The sequence below is a fragment of the Mauremys reevesii genome, linkage group 1 (genome assembly GCF_016161935.1).
Source record: "Mauremys reevesii isolate NIE-2019 linkage group 1, ASM1616193v1, whole genome shotgun sequence".
Classification (NCBI taxonomy): domain Eukaryota; kingdom Metazoa; phylum Chordata; order Testudines; family Geoemydidae; genus Mauremys; species Mauremys reevesii.
Genome location: NC_052623.1, coordinates 312764848 through 312785984, shown reverse-complemented (window position 1 = coordinate 312785984; position 21137 = coordinate 312764848). Strand labels below are relative to the sequence as shown.

Below are 21137 nucleotides of genomic sequence, written 5' to 3'. Positions count from 1 at the left end.
TTCCAAAACAACATTTTCAGAAAAACCTCTAAACGACACACAAAATCTGGTATTTTTGCCCATGCAGACGTGCATCTCGTGTACAAACTACTTGCTATGTGGGAATTTCATAAAAGCTACAGGAACTGTGTCAAAGGTCTAAGATTCAACATATGACTAAGTATCAGAGGGGTAGCCGTGTTAGTCTGGTTCTGTAGAAGCAGCAAAGAATCCTGTGGCACCTTATAGACTAACAGATGTTTTGCAGCATGAGCTTTCGTGGGTGAATACCCACTTCTTCGGATGCAAGCAGTGCATCCGAAGAAGTGGGTATTCACCCACGAAAGCTCATGCTGCAAAACATCTGTTAGTCTATAAGGTGCCACAGGATTCTTTGCTGCTTCATATGACTAAGGACTTTTATTGACTAATAGCCAAAACTGATGGAGGCAAAAATCCCATGGTAACAGAACTTTCAGTTGTTGTTTTTTTAAAGATATGAAAAGTCACTGTTGAATTAAAATGAATTTTTAATCAAATTTACAAAATGCTTTTCTTTTTGTAATAAACATACTCCAAACATAAGGAAGCTTACTTCACGGTGTTGGCCAAGAGACTTTTAAGCCTTCTTTACAAGTACTGTGGAATTCAACAGTAATATGTTCACACGTAGCTTCCCATATGAAGTTCCTTCCTGCTGACAAGCACTGACCCATATTTTCACTCTCCAAAATAAATGAAAGCTTTCATAGGTATCTTCCATAGGCAATTTTATTCACAACACATCAGTCACTGACAGATCACCAGTTTAAAAATCTATATTCCATGTTAAAATAGTACATAAAATACTGCACTTGGATTTCAAGTTGAAATAATATTTCAAACTACATAACATTTTTAAATGTGTTTTATAATGTGTGCTATTTAAAGCTATTTTAAAATAAAGTAAACTACCACTTGTTGAATAGTGGGGGGAAAGGGCATGAAATTCTTAATGTTATCTTTATTAATTTACTGTATTTCTAGCACACAGATAACAATTTAAATCATTTTAAAAGATTTTGCTCTTAAACTAACCAGAAGAACAAAATTAAGAAGATCATCATACCAATCCTAAATTGCTGGAAAACAGTTGATGTTTCACTGTGCAGCAGTAACTGTTTTGTATAAGATGTGATGGTGCACAACCCTATTTAGAATCTTGATGTAGTAGATGATATTAAACAGTCCTACTGAAAGAATAACTGTATTTTGGGGCAGTCAAAATTCCAAATTAAATTTTAATCAAGTGAACTGGAATTCTAAGTGTAGAACCAACCATAAGAGTCAAATTTCCTTAGATGTCACCACACCTACAGCAGTTATCATTGGGTCTTAAGTAGACATCTTCCCAATATCTAAAGTCTGCTATGGTCAGTGGAATAGTTCATAATTCATGACCTTTAATTTTACTTTTTTATTAGTTTTATACTCATTTCCCAACTTCTTTTCATTGCTGAGGATTAAACCATACTTGAATTCTCTCATTTTTGTTTCCTCTGATTGAAAAACTATGACTGTATATACAGTACACTGCTAGCCAGCACTACTTAATTGGCTATTCTGTGAACCAATTCTGAAATTGTGATTAAACTGTTAACATCAGGAGAATAAAGGTGTAACATTTAAGAAAGGAGTGTGGCAATTAACCAGTAAAATAACTCTTGATTTGAGGATTATCCAAAAATGAGTATCTTAAATTGCTGAAGGGATATCAAAAAGATGTGCAGCATAACACCATTAACTTCACCAAGTGAGGATCTCCCCCAAATGTCCATAGACGAAGTCTATCCCAACATTTTTTCAGATTTCACGGTGAAAGTAATAACCATTAACTTACCTTCTCATTTCCCTCTCCTTCCTACCCCACCCCCACCCCAGCAGATTATCTAAATTTAATTATTTTTTTTAAATGGGAATTTTCCCCATAATTGAGATTTTAGGCTTCTTGGATTGCATTATTAGGCTTCAAATAATGGAGAGAAATCTTGGATTCTATATTAGACTAACACCTGTCAGGAATGGTCTAGATAATACTTAGTCCTATCTTGAGTGCAGGGGACAGGATTAGATCTCTCAATGTCCCTTCCAGTCCTATGATTCTATGATTATTTTCTTGATTCCAGAAGTGCTGGCACAATGTGCTAGTTGCTGTCCAAGCACACATGAAGGCGAACATTGTCTCCATTTGCAAGGGTTAAAAAAAATTGTATTTCTAGGTGTTTTGTTGTTTTACTTTATTTTTTGCATTTTGTTATGAAACATGCCTGAAAACAAGGTCAATAAATTAAAGCATTACAATGACTATTACCAACAATCCAAGCAAATGCTTGAACCTTGGTTGATGTGTCATACCTACTCAGAAAGTTTTCCCAACAGAGCCTAAAGATGGTATGAGAGCAATGGCATGCTCAGGCGGTAAACGGGCACACTCCTTTTTCATGGGTTTTTTGTAGGAACTTATAACACTTTTCTAGTTCAAAGAAGTTTGGTATTGAGATTTCTCTCTCTGTATACTAGCCTTCTCTTCTCCATTACATCCTTCAGCCTATATGAAATTAACCCTCAAAAAATGGCAGTGAGTAGGAAAAAGAGACACAGTTCAACTCAGCTTATTTCCAAACTCTAACATCCTAGATATTTTGTTTGATATTCATTAGAATGCGTTCATCCAAAAAAAACAAACAATCTCTCTTCAAAACTTTCATAAGTTTTTTCAAATGATACAATAAAAGCATCATACCCTTCCCTTGGTTATTACTGTTATTCAATTGTATTACAGTACTGACTCAGGATCAAGTCCTTCTTGTACTAGGAACTGCTGCTTTAAAACAAAACAAAATAAAAAAAACCAGTCCCTAGGAGCTCAGAACTAGACCCACAAAAGTACTTATCCATTACAACTTTTAGCTGACCTGCTTCTCAGTTGAATCCTTGGATTTAGGCAGCAAAACTGGCGATTAGGTGCCTAAATCCCTTTGTTGATCTATCAGCTAACTACAGTCTAAGGCCCTGACAAAATCATAGAAACATAGGACTAGAAGGGATCTCGAGGTGTCATCTAGTCCAGTCCCCTGCACTCATGGCAGGACTAAGTATTATCTAGACCAGTGTTTCCCACACTTGGGATGCCGCTTGTGTAGCGAAAGCCCATGGCGGGCCGGGCCAGTTTCTCTACCTGCCCCGTCCATAGGTCCAGCTGATCGCGGCTCCCAGTGGCCGCAGTTCACTGCTCGAGGCCAGTGGGAGCTGCTGGAAGCAGCGGCCAGTACATCCCTCAGCCCACGCCGCTTCCAGCAGCTCCCATTGGCCTGAAGCAGTGAACCATGGCCAGTGGGAGCCGCAATCAGCCAGACCTGCAGACGGGGTAGGTAAACAAATCGGCCCAGCCCGCCAGGGGCTTTCCCTACACAAGCGGCATCCCAAGTTTGGGAAACACTGATCTAGACCATCCCTGACAGGTGTTTGTCTAACCTGCTCTTAAAAATCTCCAATGATGGAGATTCCACAACCTCCCTAGGCAATTTGAGTTTTCAACCACCCTGACAGTTAGGAATTTTCTTCTAATGTCCCGTCCAAACCGCCCGTGCTGCAATTTAAGCCCATTGCTTCTTGTTCTATCATCAGAGGTTAAGGAGAACAATTTTTTCTCCCTCCTCCTTGTAACAACCTTTTATGTACTTGAAAACTATTATCATGTCCCCTCTCAGTCTTCTCTTCTCCAGAGTAAACAAACATTTTTTTTTTCAATCTTCCCTAATAGGTCATGTTTGCTAGACCTTTAATCATTTTTGTTGCTCTTCTCTTGACTTTTTCCCAATTTGTCCACATCTTTCCTGACTGTTCCTTCCTAAGTGGAGTACTTTGCATTTGTCCTTATTGAATTTCATCCTATTTACTTCAGACCATTTTCCAGTTTGTCCAGATCATTTTGAATTTTAATCCTATCTCTCCTAAGCACTTGCAACTCCTCCCAGCTTGGTATCGTCCGCAAAGCTTTACTAGATGTATCCCAGCCCTGTGGACATGAATCATTTCACTGGTGCTTTGCATATGAAACTGAAAGCTGAAGTAGGTTTACAGGAAAAGCAACAGTTAGGCATTTGAGTTTCTGCTTTTCATTTAGTGCTACTTTAGAACCAATGCTGACAACTATGAAGTAAACCAATTTCACAAAAATAAGCCAGATAACTAGTTTGGGAAAAAATAAAGTACTTACTTTGTGTGTTTCCAGATATAAAATTACTATAATTGCTCAACAGTTGAAAAAAAAATCCCCATTACTCATAACACTCAGAAACTGCTGGTAAAGTGTAACTATTATGGCAAGCTGTAATCTTAAGAAATTCTAGGAGTCCCAGTGAAGCAGGATTACTACAGTCCAAATCCAATCTAGGTGCAGTATTCTTTTATGGCCCCAGGATAGCATCCCTATTCACATAAGAACTAAAGCATGCAAACTCAATGGGACTTTGAACACATGCTTGAAGTTGAGAATGTGCTTAAATGCTTTCACGAGGCACTGAACATTAATTCTTTTTTCAAACACTAAATTCATTTCATATTTTGAATTTGAATGGAAGTATATTTTGCAGGGAAAGAGGAGGCTGCTGGATGTCATTTTCAGAATTTGTCTCTTTATTTCTTCTATTTTTTTCAACCGAAGTGTTTGAATTGGTTTCAACACTCTAAATCTTCTATAAACACTCTATATCTGTTACTCTCTAAAGTATAGTTATTATTCTTCCTTTCATACTAACACTGGTTGTTTCTCTATTTTGCAAACACTTAGGCAATGTTCACTAATTATTATTCTAGATTATTTTTAGTTAATAACAGGCCAAGATAAAAGCTTGCTCAGTACTCTTAGATGATACTCCAAAACAGTTGAAGATATGGCCTGATTATTCAGCTGGAGTTCTGTGCAAGATCAACCTTTTAATAGTGTACAGTTTATTTAAATGCACAGGATTTAATATAAAAAGTCTATCCATGGGTAAAAGTAATAAACAGCACCAGGTCAGTGCTAACATTTTTAGACATTTTACTTCAATGGGAGCTACTGGTGCTCAGAAATGCTGAGAGTCAAACTTCTTATTTTGGTGCATTAGGTGTCCTTCACAGTCCAATCTACATCCCACAGAACACGAATACAGGGGGCAGTCAGGCAGCTGGGGAGCACAGGAGGTGAGAGATGCTAGTACTGCTAGTTCAGCAACTACAAGGGGCCTGTCCAGACAGGATCATGGCCCCACCCAAGCAGACCTAATCTTTATTGGAGGAGGAAATGCACAAGCACCTTCAAAGGTATAGCAAAGGTGCATTCTTAGGACTCTCCTCAGTGCCAGGTATACCTCATTGGTACCGATGAGGTAGGTACCTCACTGATGCTGATGAGGCTATCAGGATTCAAAACTAAGCATTAAAATGACTCCATTTCAAAAGGGACGACACTACTAATTCATTTGCTACTGATGGTAAGCCCAGCAACATGAAGAGCCAATTACCTTAATCACATAAATATTTATCAATTAATTATAAAATGGTCTAATAAGAAAGGTGATTGGAGAGATGCTCTGATGCCATGTTGGTGAGCATAGTGTAAATAAATAAATAAATAATAGATGTGGCCCAGTATATACTTCATAACTTTTGCTGCCATCATCATCTTTCTTTCCCACAACTTGCATGGGTGTACCCAGCTAGTTGCTGAAGCCATTTTCTTCCACTTCTTTTTTTCTTAGTCACATAACTGTGGCATTTTTCAGACATTTAAACCTTAAATAGTTCTTCCTTATAAAGATCTTGTTTTAAGAGGGAAAGCACATTTAGTCTTCAGCTCTCTATCTGACAGTGCAATTGGAAGTATAAGTAGTTGAGTGAGGAGAACACCATTGGAATGTCTGTTTTCCTTGCAACGCATTGCAGAATTATGGAAGAGAAGAAGAAATGGATGTCCTCAAGAAGTCAGAGTCTTTGCAAATAGTTGGAAAACATTTCAGAAGATTGTATTATAGATTTTCTGACTGAAGTGGACTTAATATTTTCTATTCTACACAAGAAGCCAGCTATAGCTAACTGATGAAACTTTGTCAGTTTTCCCAGGCAAACAGAGATTCAGTTAATACTCCTTATTGCAAATTTATGGAGTCCTATTTTTAAAATGAAGACATTTCAACAATATGATAGCTAGAATTGTGTAATTAATTACTCAAATTATTTCCATGAACCCCCGACCTACCCCAAAAAACATTTTGGTCTTTCAGTATACTAAACAAAAGCTTTTCAAGAAACCTACAACTTCCAGCAAAGTCAATGGACTCATAGGTGTTCAACAGCATCTAATAGGGTCAGGCCACAAGGAAATCGCTCTACAGAACATTGCACATGTTCATTGCTATTTCCCCGCAAGTCTTGTTGCTCAAAATAAAATTCATACAAATTGATTTGCTAATATTCAGAGTTATTGGGAAAACTAGCACTCCACTTCCATGCATTCCTCTGTTTCCTAACAAAGCAAAGAGTATTTTAGAGGTATTTCTTCTTAAGTACTGATTTAAAAAGCAGCAACTTCCTCTATTTAAAACAAATGCTGTAAATATTTCACAAGGGTCTTGATTTGAAGGTGAGGTGGATACTGTTTTCCTTACATTATATACAATATACCTTTAGACATCATAGAACTAATCTCTTTAATTGAATCTACAAGATATACTTCCGCTGCTAGTCTGTAGACTTCATTTTTCTTCAGTTTTTAAATATTTACTAGAACACATACTGTACTGGGATCACATTTATAAAAGGCATAACATTAGTTTATTTATGCTTCCCCAAAACAATTTTATTTATCTAAAACAGCAGTTTTCAACCTTTTTTTCATTTGCGGACCACTAATACATTTTAAATGGCAGTACAGACCCTTTTGGAAATCTTAGACAGTCTGTGGACCACCAGGGGTTTGCAGACCACAGGTTGAAAACCACTGATCTAAAACTATGAACTCAGTTCTTTCACCCTAACATTGAGTAATAACTTACTAAGCAACAGGAGATTAATATGTGTAAGGGTGAAAGGCCTAAATATTTTTCCTAAACCTTCAATTTTCTAATTCCTGAATTACCCTGGCTTTGTAACCATATACTGCTAAACTGATTGAAGCGCCGGAATAATGATTAACAATGATACAAACTCACCTCTTTCCTTTTCCCCTCCCCTCCAAAACAGATTTAGGCTAAAAGAAAGTAATAAATATCCACAAATACTACACAAGTTTAGGTTCATCATCAAAATACATCACATTTTAAAGTTGTAGCAAATAAGACCCCAATCCATCAATGGAACTTCTTCCATGCTTAAAGTTGAGCATGTCCTCAAGAGTTTGCAGGAGCTGTGACACTGCTCTTGACAAGGTGTAGGTGTTAGCTGACAATTGACAAATTCATAGCTGAAAACCAGACCAGCTCACCTGTATGTTAGTATTGTTTAAGATAGATGTAAAACTTGTAAGGATGTGTTTAGACTCTATAAATTGGTTGTAAATTGCCGCATGCATTTATCTCATTGTAAGCTCTGTATCCCGTGCTATAAGGTAATCTTTTACTTTATAACTGTAAAAATGCCTGCTCTGAACTTGAGAGCTCAGACAAGAGGAGTGGTTCCCCCACCCACCAAGGAGGACTATGAGACTAAATGGGCCATTGTAAGACATCACTATACAAAGACTTTGCTAATTACGCCAACACAGGCTACATGCAGAAGGCCTTGTCCTATCACTTTGAATTTTGAAGGAGGGAAATAAAGATAGCTAACATGAAAATTTTTCATCTTTGGAGTCTGGACTCTCTTCGGGCCATAGACACTAAACTGAAGCAGAGATCCCCAGGGTTACCCCTTGGTCCACCCTGAAAGACATTTTGAATTGACAGATTACAATAGCTCTGTCACTTTTTTGGAACCATAGACTCATTTTGTGTATATGTCTGCTTGTTTTAACCTGTAAATAACTCTCTCATTACTTTTCTTAGTTAATATAGCCTGAGTTTGGATATTAGGAAAAACGTTTTCACTCGGAGAGTGGTGAAGCACTGGAATGGGTTATCTAGGGAGGTGGTGGAATCTAGGGAGGTTTTTTAGGTCAGGCTTGACAAAGCCCTTGCTGGGATGATTTAGTTGGGAATTGGTCCTGCTTTGAGCAGGGGGTTGGACTAGATGACCTCTTGAGGTCCCTTCCAACCCTGATATTCTATGATTCTATGAGTTAGTTCACTGTCTGATTGGTTACCAGCATTGTCTTTGGTGTGAGATCTAAGGTACAAACTGATTTGGGGTGAGTGACTGGTCTCTTGGGACTGGGAACAACCTGAATATTTTGTGATCTTTGGCGTAAGTGACCATTTATCACTAAATCCAGCTCGCCTAGGTGGCACGGTAGACTGCAGTGCCCAAGGCGACTGTCTGTGACTTCCTGGTAAGACTGGTATAATGCTTCAGGACTGGGTTGGTGAAATCTAATTATAGAACATACAACTAGTTACAGGTGTCTGCCCTCAGGCTGGCATTTACAGTCGTGAACCACTCCAAAGTGTGTGACAGACCCCCAACCAGTGAACAAATCTAAATCAAAGTACTTACAATGCTTGTGATTCATTGGCTCTTCAGAATATGATCATATAATCCTTTAAAATGACAGTTACACATGTAATAGATGCCATTCAAATTTCTTCTTACACATAGTTTGCCCATGGCCAAATTAGTGTCATATTTTGTCCCAGCTCATTAAATAAAAAGCCTAATATTTTGGAAGCTAAATTATTTTATTTCATATTAATAAAATACAAAAACCCAATACAAAGCCTCAAATCTTAAAAATAAAGTCATGTTCCTAAATCAATTATTTCACTGACCAAACGTCAATAATTTCTACGTATGGCCTACATGTAAAGTTTAACCAGTATGTGTCTCATAATCAGATGTCCAATAAAGGTGACACTTAATGCTCAAAAAAGTATGTTGACAATAAATAGGTATTACAGACATTGGTTCTTCTGGCAAAAACATGGTTCTAACAGTTCAGTTCTGCATGGTTGATCTTCTGTATCTAATTAAAAAAAACCTTTTGCTGTTTAGCAGTTATGAGTCACTCTCTAGGACAAGAAAACAATAAGATCAGTATAAGCCAATTTAACATTTCTACATGCCAGAACATTTTTATTTAGCTTTGGATACTTTCTGGTTTCTCAAACGAGACTTCAACAATGATTCCATATTGCTATTGATTTAAAGATGTTGCCAAAGAAGAGAGTGTGGCATTATTATACAGTTGTACAACTGTGTTATCATGCTGTATAACTTTATACATAGCTGGTAAGTGAAGCAATTTTAAATTAGATTCTTCCTTTCTATTCTTCAGAGACTTATTTTATATTACTATCAGAATTCTTGAAATCAAAACTGCCAGCTGTAAAAGAAAAAGATAAAGCCTGATTGCCACAGACCAAAAGTATGTACAGTAAATGACCACATCCTCCTGTATGTTATCTTCAGAAGATAAGCTGTCAAACTAATTTATATGCAGGTTTTCCAGAAATCAACTCATTTGGGTGCCAAACTAAAAATAAAAATCAGATTTAATTCTGAGAGTGTCGTACTAAAATGAAAACAAATGATATGCATCCCTTTGAATAGTGGATTAAAAATAAGTTAATAAAGCACAAACTGGGTTTATCAGCAGTATCTCAGGGTAGCCTCAAAGGGAAAACAAAGTGACTTCCAACCTGAGCAAGTCATGGTCACAGACCTGCTGCCTACCTCAATCTGCTCGGAGGACACCTTGGGAATTTGAGAGGCATTATAGAGAAGTGTTTACAAACAAAACCACAAGACTGAGAAGCGAAAGAAAGGGAACGGTTAGGAACTTGGGTGGTGGGGGGGGTGAGACCCACCTCCTTTTTTTCTGTTGGCTGCACAGAGACTAGGGTGACCAGACAGCAAATATGAAAAATCGGGACGGGGGGGGGGGAATAGGAGCCCATATAAGAAAAAGATGCAAACATCGGGACTGTCGCTATAAAATCGAGACATCTGGTCACCCTAACAGAGACACATTTTAAGTAACCAGCGGAGTCCAGAGGAACAGCAGAGACCAGGGCTGAACACCCCCCTCCCTACACACACCGAATGAACCAGGGAACGTACCAGAGGCGCAACAATTGGAGAGAAACTTGAAAGCAACTCACCGCGAGGCAGCGAGACCCGAAGGGTGCGCTCAGTCGGAGCTGCAGGCGCCGGCCCGTCAGGCCCCGGAGGAAGAGGTTCCCTCGCTTGGGACATCTGCCAGCTCTCTCCTCCCGTCCTAGGAGCCTGCACCCCGCAACCAGCCTAACACGCCACCCTGCAGGGACAAACACACGAGAGGCCTTTTGAGCGCATTGCTCCGCCGCGCACTCACTGCTCCGGGGCGAGGGCTTGGGGAGGGGCCGGCCCCAAAGAAGCAACAACTTTGCAACTCGGCGGCAGACGCGTCCCTCCGCCCCTGCCCTCCCCGCTGCACGCCTTGCAGTGCACAGGCACGAAGTGCTCGGAGCGGAGCCCCCGGGGATCCTCGGCTCTGGGGGGCTCAACGCCCCATAGCCAGCAGAAGCCACCCGCCGTACCTCGCTCGGCTTTGCCTTCTGCTCGGCCCCTGCACGCGCCCCTCCGCCACCTCCTGTGGCGGGATGTCCCTTCCCCCCCCCCCGCCCCGCCCGCCCCGGGCAGGGGAAACTTACCGGGGCGCCCAAAGCAGCAGCAGCAGCATCTCCCCGGCCGGTGCGGCCGCCTCTTCGCCTCCCCTCTCCAGCTGCGGCTGCTGCCTCCTCCCGCCGGTGCAGCCCCGGGCTCCTACCGCCGCAGCCCCTAGCACCGCGCGGGCTCTCGCCCTCTCCAGCCACCGCGCTGCACCAAACGGGGACTTTTTCCGTCCTTCTCCCGCCCCCCAACGCTTCTTCTTTTTCATCATTTCCGGAGACTGAACACATCCAGCTCTGGCTGGCAGCGACCGAGGCTCGGGGGCGGTGGCTCCCCAGGTCCCGCTGCCCGACCGGTTCTCCAGAGGTTGGGGCAGGGACGGTGGACCAGAAGGAGGCATGGGCCCCAGGCCCAACCTGGGAGCATCCTCCTACCCATGTGGCTGGGGTTGGGTATCGGCCTTGCTGGGGTTGTAACCCTGCAAGTGCCCTGATCAAACCGAGTGGCAGCAGAGGGGGAGGGAGAAACCCCACTTCCAAAAAGGAGGCTTTCATGCCTGAGCTGTGTTTGCAGCTGTAGGGCTGGGGAGAGTAGCACTTTAACAGGGCTAACCTCTGACTCGGCCATTAGTCACTTTGGTTTGAAAAACTTAGGCTACTTTTCAGGTTCAACCAGTTTGCAAGTAGCAAGGTGGTTGAGGTGACTAAGCTGCAAAATCAGAGACACAGTAGGCCCTAAAGCCCAAAGTCTTCCATCAACAGCAGAGATTTACTTTAAAAAAGGCACTGCAACATTTACATGTTATTGCACAGGTAAGATACATATTATTTTTAGTGATTTTAAACACTTATACAAAACTATTCAAAAGGTCTGCACACAAGAAGAAAGGAGCAAAAATTTTACAGAGCAGATACCTAGAAAGCTAAACCACTTCCTTCTTTCCTTCCACCAGCACCTCTTCAATAATCTCATGCAGCTCTCCCTTGCAGGTATATTTTCATCCATATAGAAAAGAAATTCTTGTCAGTCTTAGGGCTTGTACACACCAGCGCTGACTTTGGTATAAGTCGCTCAGGGAAAAGTGGAAAAGCCACGACCCCGGCGTGGACAGCACTATGTTGGCAGGAGAAGCAATCCCACCAACGTAGCTACCGCTGCTTGGGCAGGTGGAGTAATTATGCTGACAGGAGAGCTCTCTCCTGTTGGCACAGAGCATCTGCACTCAGGGCCAGCTCTAGGCACTGCGGGGCCCGATTCAAAGGTGCTGCCGCCGAAGTCCCGCTGCTATCTTCGGCGGCAGCTCAATCGCTGCCGCGCAGGAAGGTCCCTCTGCCAAAATGCCGCCCAAGACAGTGGCAATGATTGAGCTGCTGCCACCGGCAGTGGCGGGACTTCGGTGGCAGCTCCTTTGGGACATTGCGGGGCCCTCTTAGGAGCATGGGGCCCGATTCCAGGGAATTGGCTGAATCTCCCTAAAGCCAGCCCTGTCTGCAGTAGCAGCGCTACAGTGGTGCAGCTACATCAGTACAGCTGCCCCACTGTAGCATTTCTATAGCCCTTAGGCCCTGATTCTGCATGTGCTTAGCTTTATTACCATGAGCATTCCATTGACTGCATTGGGACCGTACTTAATAGTAAAATGAAGCACATGTATTAAGTGTTTGCAGGATTGAGGGCCTTAATATGCTCCTAGAAAGCAATTCAAACTTCTAAAACAGAAGCAATTTGTATGATTTAAAAGAAGTTACAATTAAACTCACTGGCAGATCATAAACCATGGTTCAGTCCCCATATTTGAACTTTATCTTTCATCAAAGCATATTTTCACCTCTCTCTCTGAGAAACAAAAAACACAAGTAGGAAATATGTTACTAAGGACAAAATCTAATTAATAAAATTTTGAGAGCAGGTGAGAGGTGGATGCTAGTTTTGATACTGTACGCACTACAAGCTGTGGCTCAAGTGTTCTAGACAGAAGTTTCATTTTAAAGAAATATTTCTCTGCAGTGTTTGCAAACCAACCATTATAGATTGTAAATTCCTGGGGTTAGAAGCCATCCTTATATGCCTGCAAAGCACCATGCAGCTTTGGTGCCCAACCTTATTCCAACAGACATAAATGGAAGTTTTGCATTTGATTTCAGTTAGAACAAGGTTGCATTCCTTTGATGCTATTGTATAATCATTGTCATCAATGAAAAGATTGCACATGCTATCAGTTGCCTCATACTGGTATCCAAGACATCACAGTTTCTCTCTCTCTCTTTGAATAGGAAATAACTTAATTGTAGTATCTCCTGGAAAATACAGACGTAATGACAACCACTATAAATAATAATTAATAGTGCTGGTGCATGAGAACTTGAAAGTGAAACTTACTAAAGAGAAATTGATCACTTTATTGTTTATTGACAAGATGAGGAATAGAAAGGAAAAAAATACAGCTAGTGAAATTTAAATTCGATTTTATACAATTTTCTTTCAATTTTAATAATTTAAAGTAGATTTAACAACCCAACAATATATGTTTAAAGCTTTTCATAACAAAATGACTGAACTGAAAAGAAGTATGTTGCCAGAAGCTCAGAATGAGCGACAGGGAATGGATCACTTGCTGATTACTTGTTCGTTCCCTCTGGGGCACCTGGCAGTGGCCACTGTCGGAAGACAGACTACTGGGCTAGATGGACCTTTGGTCTGACCCACTATGGCCATTTTTATGTTCTTAACATGTTTTTCCTTTGTTTTTCTACAAAGATATTATATTTGTGTTCTATTATTTGTATAACTTTATTAAAGCAATCTAGATAATAGTTTACATTTATTTAGTAGAATGTTTTATCCTGAAGCATCCCAGAGCACTTCAGAAACTATATGTATAAAGCCACCTTTGTGATGGTGGGTGTGATGGGGTTCCCAGGGTGCAACCTTGATTGTGCCCTGGGAACCCCATCTAAACACACCAACCTGGGCTGCCTCTCACGCTGTGATGCTGATGTCAAGCTACAAGCCTCTGACTGGCACTCCACTTAAACAGTTATCCACAGGCAGGGACACACCCAATTGAGTTGATCTCCTGGCCACTCATGAACCATCAATAGAGAGGGTTCAGCCAATCCCCCCTAGCTTCCCAATCTTGCACCCGAGAACTGTAGCATCTTGCACTGGTCAGAGGTGTGGCCCGTGTAAACTCATTACCTAGTTTGCCACTTGTTCATAGGAAAGTGGACATTCACCAGCCTTTGTAATCTGAGCTGAGATTTCCCAAGATCTTTCACCAAAACACACAGTTTCAGGTAAAATATAAAACAGATTTATTAACTACAGATAGATTTTAAGTGATTATAAGGAACAGGCATAGATCAAAGTTGGTTACCCAAGAAACTAAAATAGAAATGCAGCCTAAATTCTTACTTAAACAGACTAAGCAAGATTTGAATCAAGCAATGTCTCATCCTAATAGATGGTACAAGCAGGTTCCAGTTCCTCAGTACACAGACTGGACCACTTTCCAGCCTGGGACCAAACTTCCCCAGTTCAAACCTTTTTTCTTACAGCTGTTTTTCCAGGTGAGATGGGGAGGGGAGGGAGGAGTCCAAGTGATGATGTCACTTCCCTCTTTTATACTTTCTTCCAGCTGCTAGAAAGTGGATACTAGCCAACTGGTGCATAGTATATAAAACTTCATATCTATACAGCATCATGTAGAAATATTACTCAGAACACTCCTGTGAAGTAGATGCGAAAGTATCGTTATCCCCATTTCACAGACAAGGAAATTGAGAAATAAAAGTAAAATGACTTAGCTAAGGCTACAAAGCAAATCAGTGGCAAAGCAGGGGTTAGAACTCAAAGCCTCTTGTCTCCTAGTTTATGCTAATTCTTCCAGACACACTGCAAAATTTTAGCCAAGTACACTGCGACAAACTCCTACTTCTTCAAAACATGCCATTGGCTCATAAATGTCAATGCGGAACAGACATATCAATTTTTCAAGTCTTACAATAAACTTGATGGATGACAGTACGAGTTTACTCTGCCAACTTTCAAGTTGCAGGGAGTCTACATGTTTTAGATTGAATCCATTACAACAGTTTGAAACAAATGAATAAAAGCAAGAAATATTCTCAGTTGAGATTGGCATATTGTAATTAATTGAGCTGTGATATAGCTTTAAGAAATTTGCCTGGTGAGAAAGATAACTTAAATTCAGAGGTGCAAAAAGTTCCTATTCAGCTCAGTGAGATATTTACTAGAATGTGCATACCACGCTTCACATATGGTATGGGACATAGAGATATGACAAAGTCCTCCATCCCACTCCTGTTACCACAGCAACCTTAGCTCTGGGCTGTTGCACATATATATTTCAATGTGTTCTTTCATTATGTGATAATAAAATCTCTGCATACTCTTGCAGCCCATAATGACAGTCTATGACATGGGTAGGAAGGGGAGTTTAAAATGTTCAAGAGATTAGATGGAAGGTGGGCATGATCATTGTTCAGATCTAAACAGCTGCTGGAGGGTGGGGATGGTGGGGGGGGACACTATTACAAGGATAGTGGCCTGTGTTTCATACGGAGCTGGTGTAAAAGATGTAGTCTACCACTGATATCAAGATGATGAATTTGGGAAATGAGGCAATTTTTCTGAGGCATTATATGAGTTCCATCAGTTTCCTTTTTCTGTGAAAACTGTAAAAAAATACAAGATTCCTTTTTGTTATTCAACGACTTTAAGGCTAGAGTAGACTACTATGATAATCACGTCTGACTTCCTGTGGAAGATAGGCTATTGAATCATCATTGAATCAAGCCCAAAAACGTGTGGTCGAACTAGAGCATATCTTTTAGAAAGACATCCTGTGTTGATTTAAAGATTTCAAGTAAATCCACCATATCTCATATTAAGTTGTTCTAACAGTTGATCGCCCACACTGTTAAAATTTATGCTTTATTCCTAGTTTGACTTTGTCAAGCTTCAGCTTCTAGCCACTGAACCTTATTGGATATTGGTTTATTTGTTTTTTGAAAGGCAGATTTAGGTAGCAGTGAAACCATTTACTGCAATGCTCTTAAGATGTTTATGCATAACCGTACCCTGGTTGGTTTCAAATTAGGGCTTTCAAGCGATTAAAAAAATTGCTATTAACTGCACGATAAAAAAATTGTGATTAATCGCACTGTTAAACAATAATAGAATACCATTTATATAAATATATTTGGAAGTTTTCTACATTTTAAAATTTATTGATTTCAATTACAACACAAAATACAAAATCTATAGTACTCACTTTATATTTGTTTATTATAAATATTTGCACTGTAAAAAACAAAAATTGTATTTTTCAATTCACTTAATACAAGTACTGTAGTGCAATCCCTTTATCGCGAAAGTAGAACTTACAAATGTAGAATTATGTATAAAAAATAAAGGCATTCAAAAATAAAACAATGTAAAACTTTAGAGTCTACAAGTCCACTCAGTCCTATTTCCTGTTCAGCCAATCACTCAGACAAACAAGTTTGTTTACATTTGCAGGAAATAATGCTGCCTGCCTCTTGTTCACAATGTCACCTGAAAGTGAGAACAGGCATTCTCATGACACTGTTGCAGCCAGCATCGCAAGATATTTACATGCCAGATGCGTTAAAGATTCATATGTCCCTTCATGCTTCATCCACCATTCAAGAGGACATGCATCCAAGCTGATGACAGGTTCTGCTTGATAACGATTCAAAGCAGTATGGACCGACACATGTTCATTTTTATAATCTGACCCAGATGCCACCAGCAGAAGGTTGATTTTCTTTTTTGGTGGTTCGGGTTCTGTAGTTTCTGCATCGGAGTGTTGCTCCTTTAAGACTTCTGAAAAGATGCTCCACGCCTCATCCCACTCAGATTTTGGAAGGCACTTCAGATTCTTAAACCTTGGGTCGACTGCTGTGGCTATCTTTAGAAATCTCATATTGGTACCTTCTTTGTGTTTTGTCAAATCTGCAGCAAAAGTGTTCTTAAAATGAACATGTGCTAGCTATCATCCAAGACTTCTATAACGTAAAATATATGGCAGAATGCAGGTAAAACAGAGCCAGAGACATACAGTTCTCCCCTAAGGAGTCTGATCACAAATTAACACATTTTTTTAATGAGTATCATCAGCATGGAAGGATGTCCTCTGGAATGGTGGCCAAAGCATGAAGGGGCATATGAATGTTTAGCATATCTGGCATGTAAATTCCTTGCAATGCTGGCTACAAAAGTCCCAGGAGAATGCCTGTTCTCACTTTCTGGTGACATCATAAATAAGAAGTGGGCAGCATTATCTCCCGTAAATGTAAACAAACTTGTTTGTCTTAGCGATTGGCTAAACAAGCAGTAGGACTAAGTGGACTTGTATGCTCTAAAGTTTTGCATTGTTTTGTTTTTGAGTACAGTTGTATAACAAAAAAAAATCGACAGTTGTAAGTTGCACTTTCAGGATAAAGAGATTGCATTACAGTACTTATATGAGGTGAATTGACAAATACTATTTATTTTGTTTATCATTTTTGCAGTGAAAATATTAGTAATAAAAATAATATAAAATGAGTAGTGTACACTTTGTATTCTGTGTTGTAATTGAAATCAATATTTGAAAATGAAGAAAAACATCCAAATATATTTAATACATTTTAATCATTATTCTGTTGTTTAACAGTGCAATTAAAACTGATTAATCTCAATTAATTTTTTGAGTTAATTACATGAGTTAACTGTGATTAATCGACAGCCCTATTTCAAATATAAGAAAACAAAATGTAAACAGAATAATGATGTAGTCTCCACCTTGGGAACTTTATAATGCACCAACAGCCAAATGTAGAAAAAGAATATCACAGATAAAAAAGGGGAGGTAAGGAAGAGAGAGAGACAGATGAGAGTTAAAGCAAAAAATGTTATTCTGTAAAAGAATATGACGTTACAAGTGAAGTTTACAATTTCTGATGTTGTATTCTTTTAAATTTAATATGAGATAGGGAGTAAACAGCACATAAATGGAGATCAACAGTGAAAAAGCAAGGTAAAAAGTGAGTATTGAAAAGGAATTTGAAGGAGAATAAGGGTGCTTGGTACAGTGGGAGTGGATGCCATTGGCTCTTGGTATTCAAGGCCTACTTTCCACAACATAGCTTTTTGGTTTGGATTGGTTTTTTTCCCCCAAATGGTCTGAAATTCTTCTATGGCTTGTTTAAAAGGCTCCTTGCCCTAAATTGCCATACTTCAGAGTGAATCAAAATACAGCAAAGCCAGTCAACCCATGGATTCCTGAAATTAAGTTGAAGAAATATAAAATAAAGTCATTTCACTGCTATAAGTTCAGTGCAATCATATATGTTCCATTTAAGTGAGGCAATTGATCTCTGCTGTACTCTTAATAAGGTCATGAGAATGTGTAGGCCCACTTGTGGTGATACCCACATTTTTACTCGATTATGCCATCCACTAGACATGGCCAAGACAAATTAGTGTTGCCCTGTGGTTCCAGTTCCCCAATCTTCACCTCCATTGAGTTATTCAATGAGTTCATTCCTCACCAGCATTGAAATTACAATTGGTGCAGCTATGAAGAATGGTGCGGGCCCTAAACTATCTTTCCTAGGCTTCTATGCAGCTGAAATAACCAGGTGTGACCTAAAGCAGTGTAAGGGCTGCTCTAAGTTATGCTAGCTGAAGTAGTCTCACAAAGGCCCACTGTACTGACCAATACTAGGCACCACATGCCACCTTGGCCTGGCCTTTACCTGTCCCCATCATGGCCCCTTTGAGGGGAGGAGCAGGTAGCATAGAGCAGACTGTGATGGCTCTATGCCACCGGAGGATTGCTCTCTGATGGAGGATTCTTTGGCTATCCATTTAAGGCAGTTTTCCGGTGACTCAGGTCAGTGGTGGAGGATTGAACCCAATGTAAATAACAATGGAAATCTGGGCCTTTTCAATAAGTTTCATTGAAAAGTAATTTTTTATAATTTCCTTTCCTGCATTTAATAAAATTATCTTTGTGTCTTCAGCAAAGATACTGAAATACTTTTAACATGTTCAGCAACATTATAATGTAATGAATGTAACTTACACTGTAAAGCAAAATAAAATATTATGAGACAAATTCATTCCAGATGCAATTCAAATAAAGTCAAAGAATTTACACCAGAGATGAATTTGGCTCAAGAAACTTTATCCCACTTCTAGCAAAGTAGATCATATGGCATTGTTTATGGTAGTTTCAGTTATTTCTGAGCAAGCTCAAGCAGGTAGTTCACTCAAGGAGGTAATAGATCTCATGTAAAAAAGGAATAAATCATATACTGAAGTATACTAACTGACATTTCACCACAACAAATTGTCAACTAGCAATTCATTATATTCCCACAAATAAGTCAAGAAGAATTATTCAAGAATCAAGCAAAAGTAAAGGAGTTGGGTTGCAACAATTAATTTATTTGCAGCATATACTCAGCATTCAATTTTTCACACTATAATACAACTTAAAGAGAGCCTATCAATAAAGATCTTTAATTTCAATAAACATTCAGGTTTTTGAAAGAGCACCTTTCCCATACTGTATAATGATTTTTTATTAAATCCCTTCAGAACGTTTTTAAAGGTTTTTCTGCTCCCCTGATGTTTATAAGGATCTTCTCAGAAAGAAGAGCAAATGGGCAACATCACAAAATTGCTAGTGAATGGGACAGGAAGTTCATAACAGTGCAGCTGACTGTACACAAAGTACTGTCACATGCACCAAGTAAACAAACTGAAAAAACAATTTTTTCCTCACCTACATCTTCCAGTTATAGTAATCTTTGGTGTTACTTTTATCTATAACAGGTAAAAGAAAGTTGAGACAAATGTGATTCTCAAGTTGACTGTACTCCTTTCTCTTTTGTAACTCTATAAATATTTGGATGCAGTGTCACTCACTATTTATATTTTACACACATACAATTGTAATTTTAATAAGTACTTATATTACAGTTTCGCAACAGTATCATACTAATAATTTGTCACCATCAAGTAAAGCTAGTGAAAATACAATACACAGAATTACACACACACCTCCAAACACAAAAAGATTTCCATGTAAAAAAGGCTCTATAACCCTTTCAAAATATTAAAATGAAAAATATCAAAAATATGCCTGTTATACAAATAGAATGAATAATGCATTGGAACAGAACATTGTACGTTTTATTACTATGTTACATCAGGATATCACATCAAGGGACCCATAAAGATTTAGCCAAGTTTTTTCTGTGTAATTCTTAATATGCATTCATAACATACACCATAATGTCTCCTTCTGAGCTGTTATAGTGCATGGTATAAATGGATATTAACAATACTATGCATTCAGTATTATGGATTCATAATATAGAATACTCTTAGTTACATATTGTGTATTATTCCTAATACATATTCAGAGCATATCTTGTAACAGCTCCTTTGGAACCATTAATGTGTATGCTGTGAATACGTATTAACAATAGAATGTATTTGCATATTATGAGTCCATAATATTGAATGCATAGTAAAATCTTTTATAAAAAGTAGTTACTATACATACACACAGAAGCTGTTCACTCATGCTTCTCACTCAGACACCTCTGCCATTTTGTAGAGTTGTTTCTCACTTATGTCTGTGCAACTGTTGAGGAAAACCAGTTCTGAATTGTAACAATTCAATGAACTATTTTCTTACCGCAAGATATTTCAGAAAGTCATTTCTCTCTCTTTCACCCTGGGATAACTAAGATTTAAAAAATGGATGCCTCGATTGTGTTCCTGAATTTGTATTCCAGCACCTAAGTGTTCTGATTCTCAAAAGTGCAGAGCAGCCAGAAGCTCACATTAATTATATATATAAAGAGAGAGAGAGAGAGACCTCATCGAAATATTTTTGTCAAAAAAAAACAAAAAACCAACCAACTAGCCAACAAAACCACCCAGATTTTCAACAGAATAAAAAAGTTCTGTGGAAAATTTTGAATGTAATGATTGTTTATTTCAAAATTATTTGCAAAACATACTGAACATTTTCCCACCCTCTCTCTCTGTACGCACACACATACACACACACTCTCTCTCTCTTCTGGCATTCCTACCCCAGCTCTGCCATTAGGGTGAAATTCATCTCTTACAGCACAAAACTGTATGACATTAATACAATATTTTGATTGATAAAGTGACAGTATTACTATACTGATAAAGAGCATAATGAACTTGTGCAAATAATGCATGATATTTGCATTACTGTCTCCATAAAAAAATTGGTATTAGATTGTGCCTTCGTCTTACTTGCCCAAGCAGAGGAATAAAGGAGAATTATGCTCTGCCTAATTCCCTTGCTCAGC

General features: G+C 39.1%; 1 protein-coding gene across 2 annotated transcripts in view; it reads right to left on the bottom strand.

Annotated features, from left to right (window-relative positions):
• Positions 1–11003, bottom strand: part of MDFIC (MyoD family inhibitor domain containing) — a 72638-nt gene extending 61635 nt beyond the window's left edge. Inside the window, exons 1-2 of one of the 2 annotated variants that reach the window (XM_039508122.1) lie at positions 10785–11003; positions 10254–10408 (exon numbers count right to left, since the gene is read on the bottom strand). In XM_039508122.1, the coding sequence (XP_039364056.1) occupies positions 10254–10347 (94 nt within the window). In that variant the 5' untranslated portion in view covers positions 10348–10408; positions 10785–11003. Of the gene's footprint in view, positions 1–10253; positions 10409–10670; positions 10732–10784 lie in introns of those variants that run through there. The other variant, XM_039508126.1, reaches the window with a different exon arrangement.
• Positions 11004–21137: the final 10134 nt, after the last annotated feature.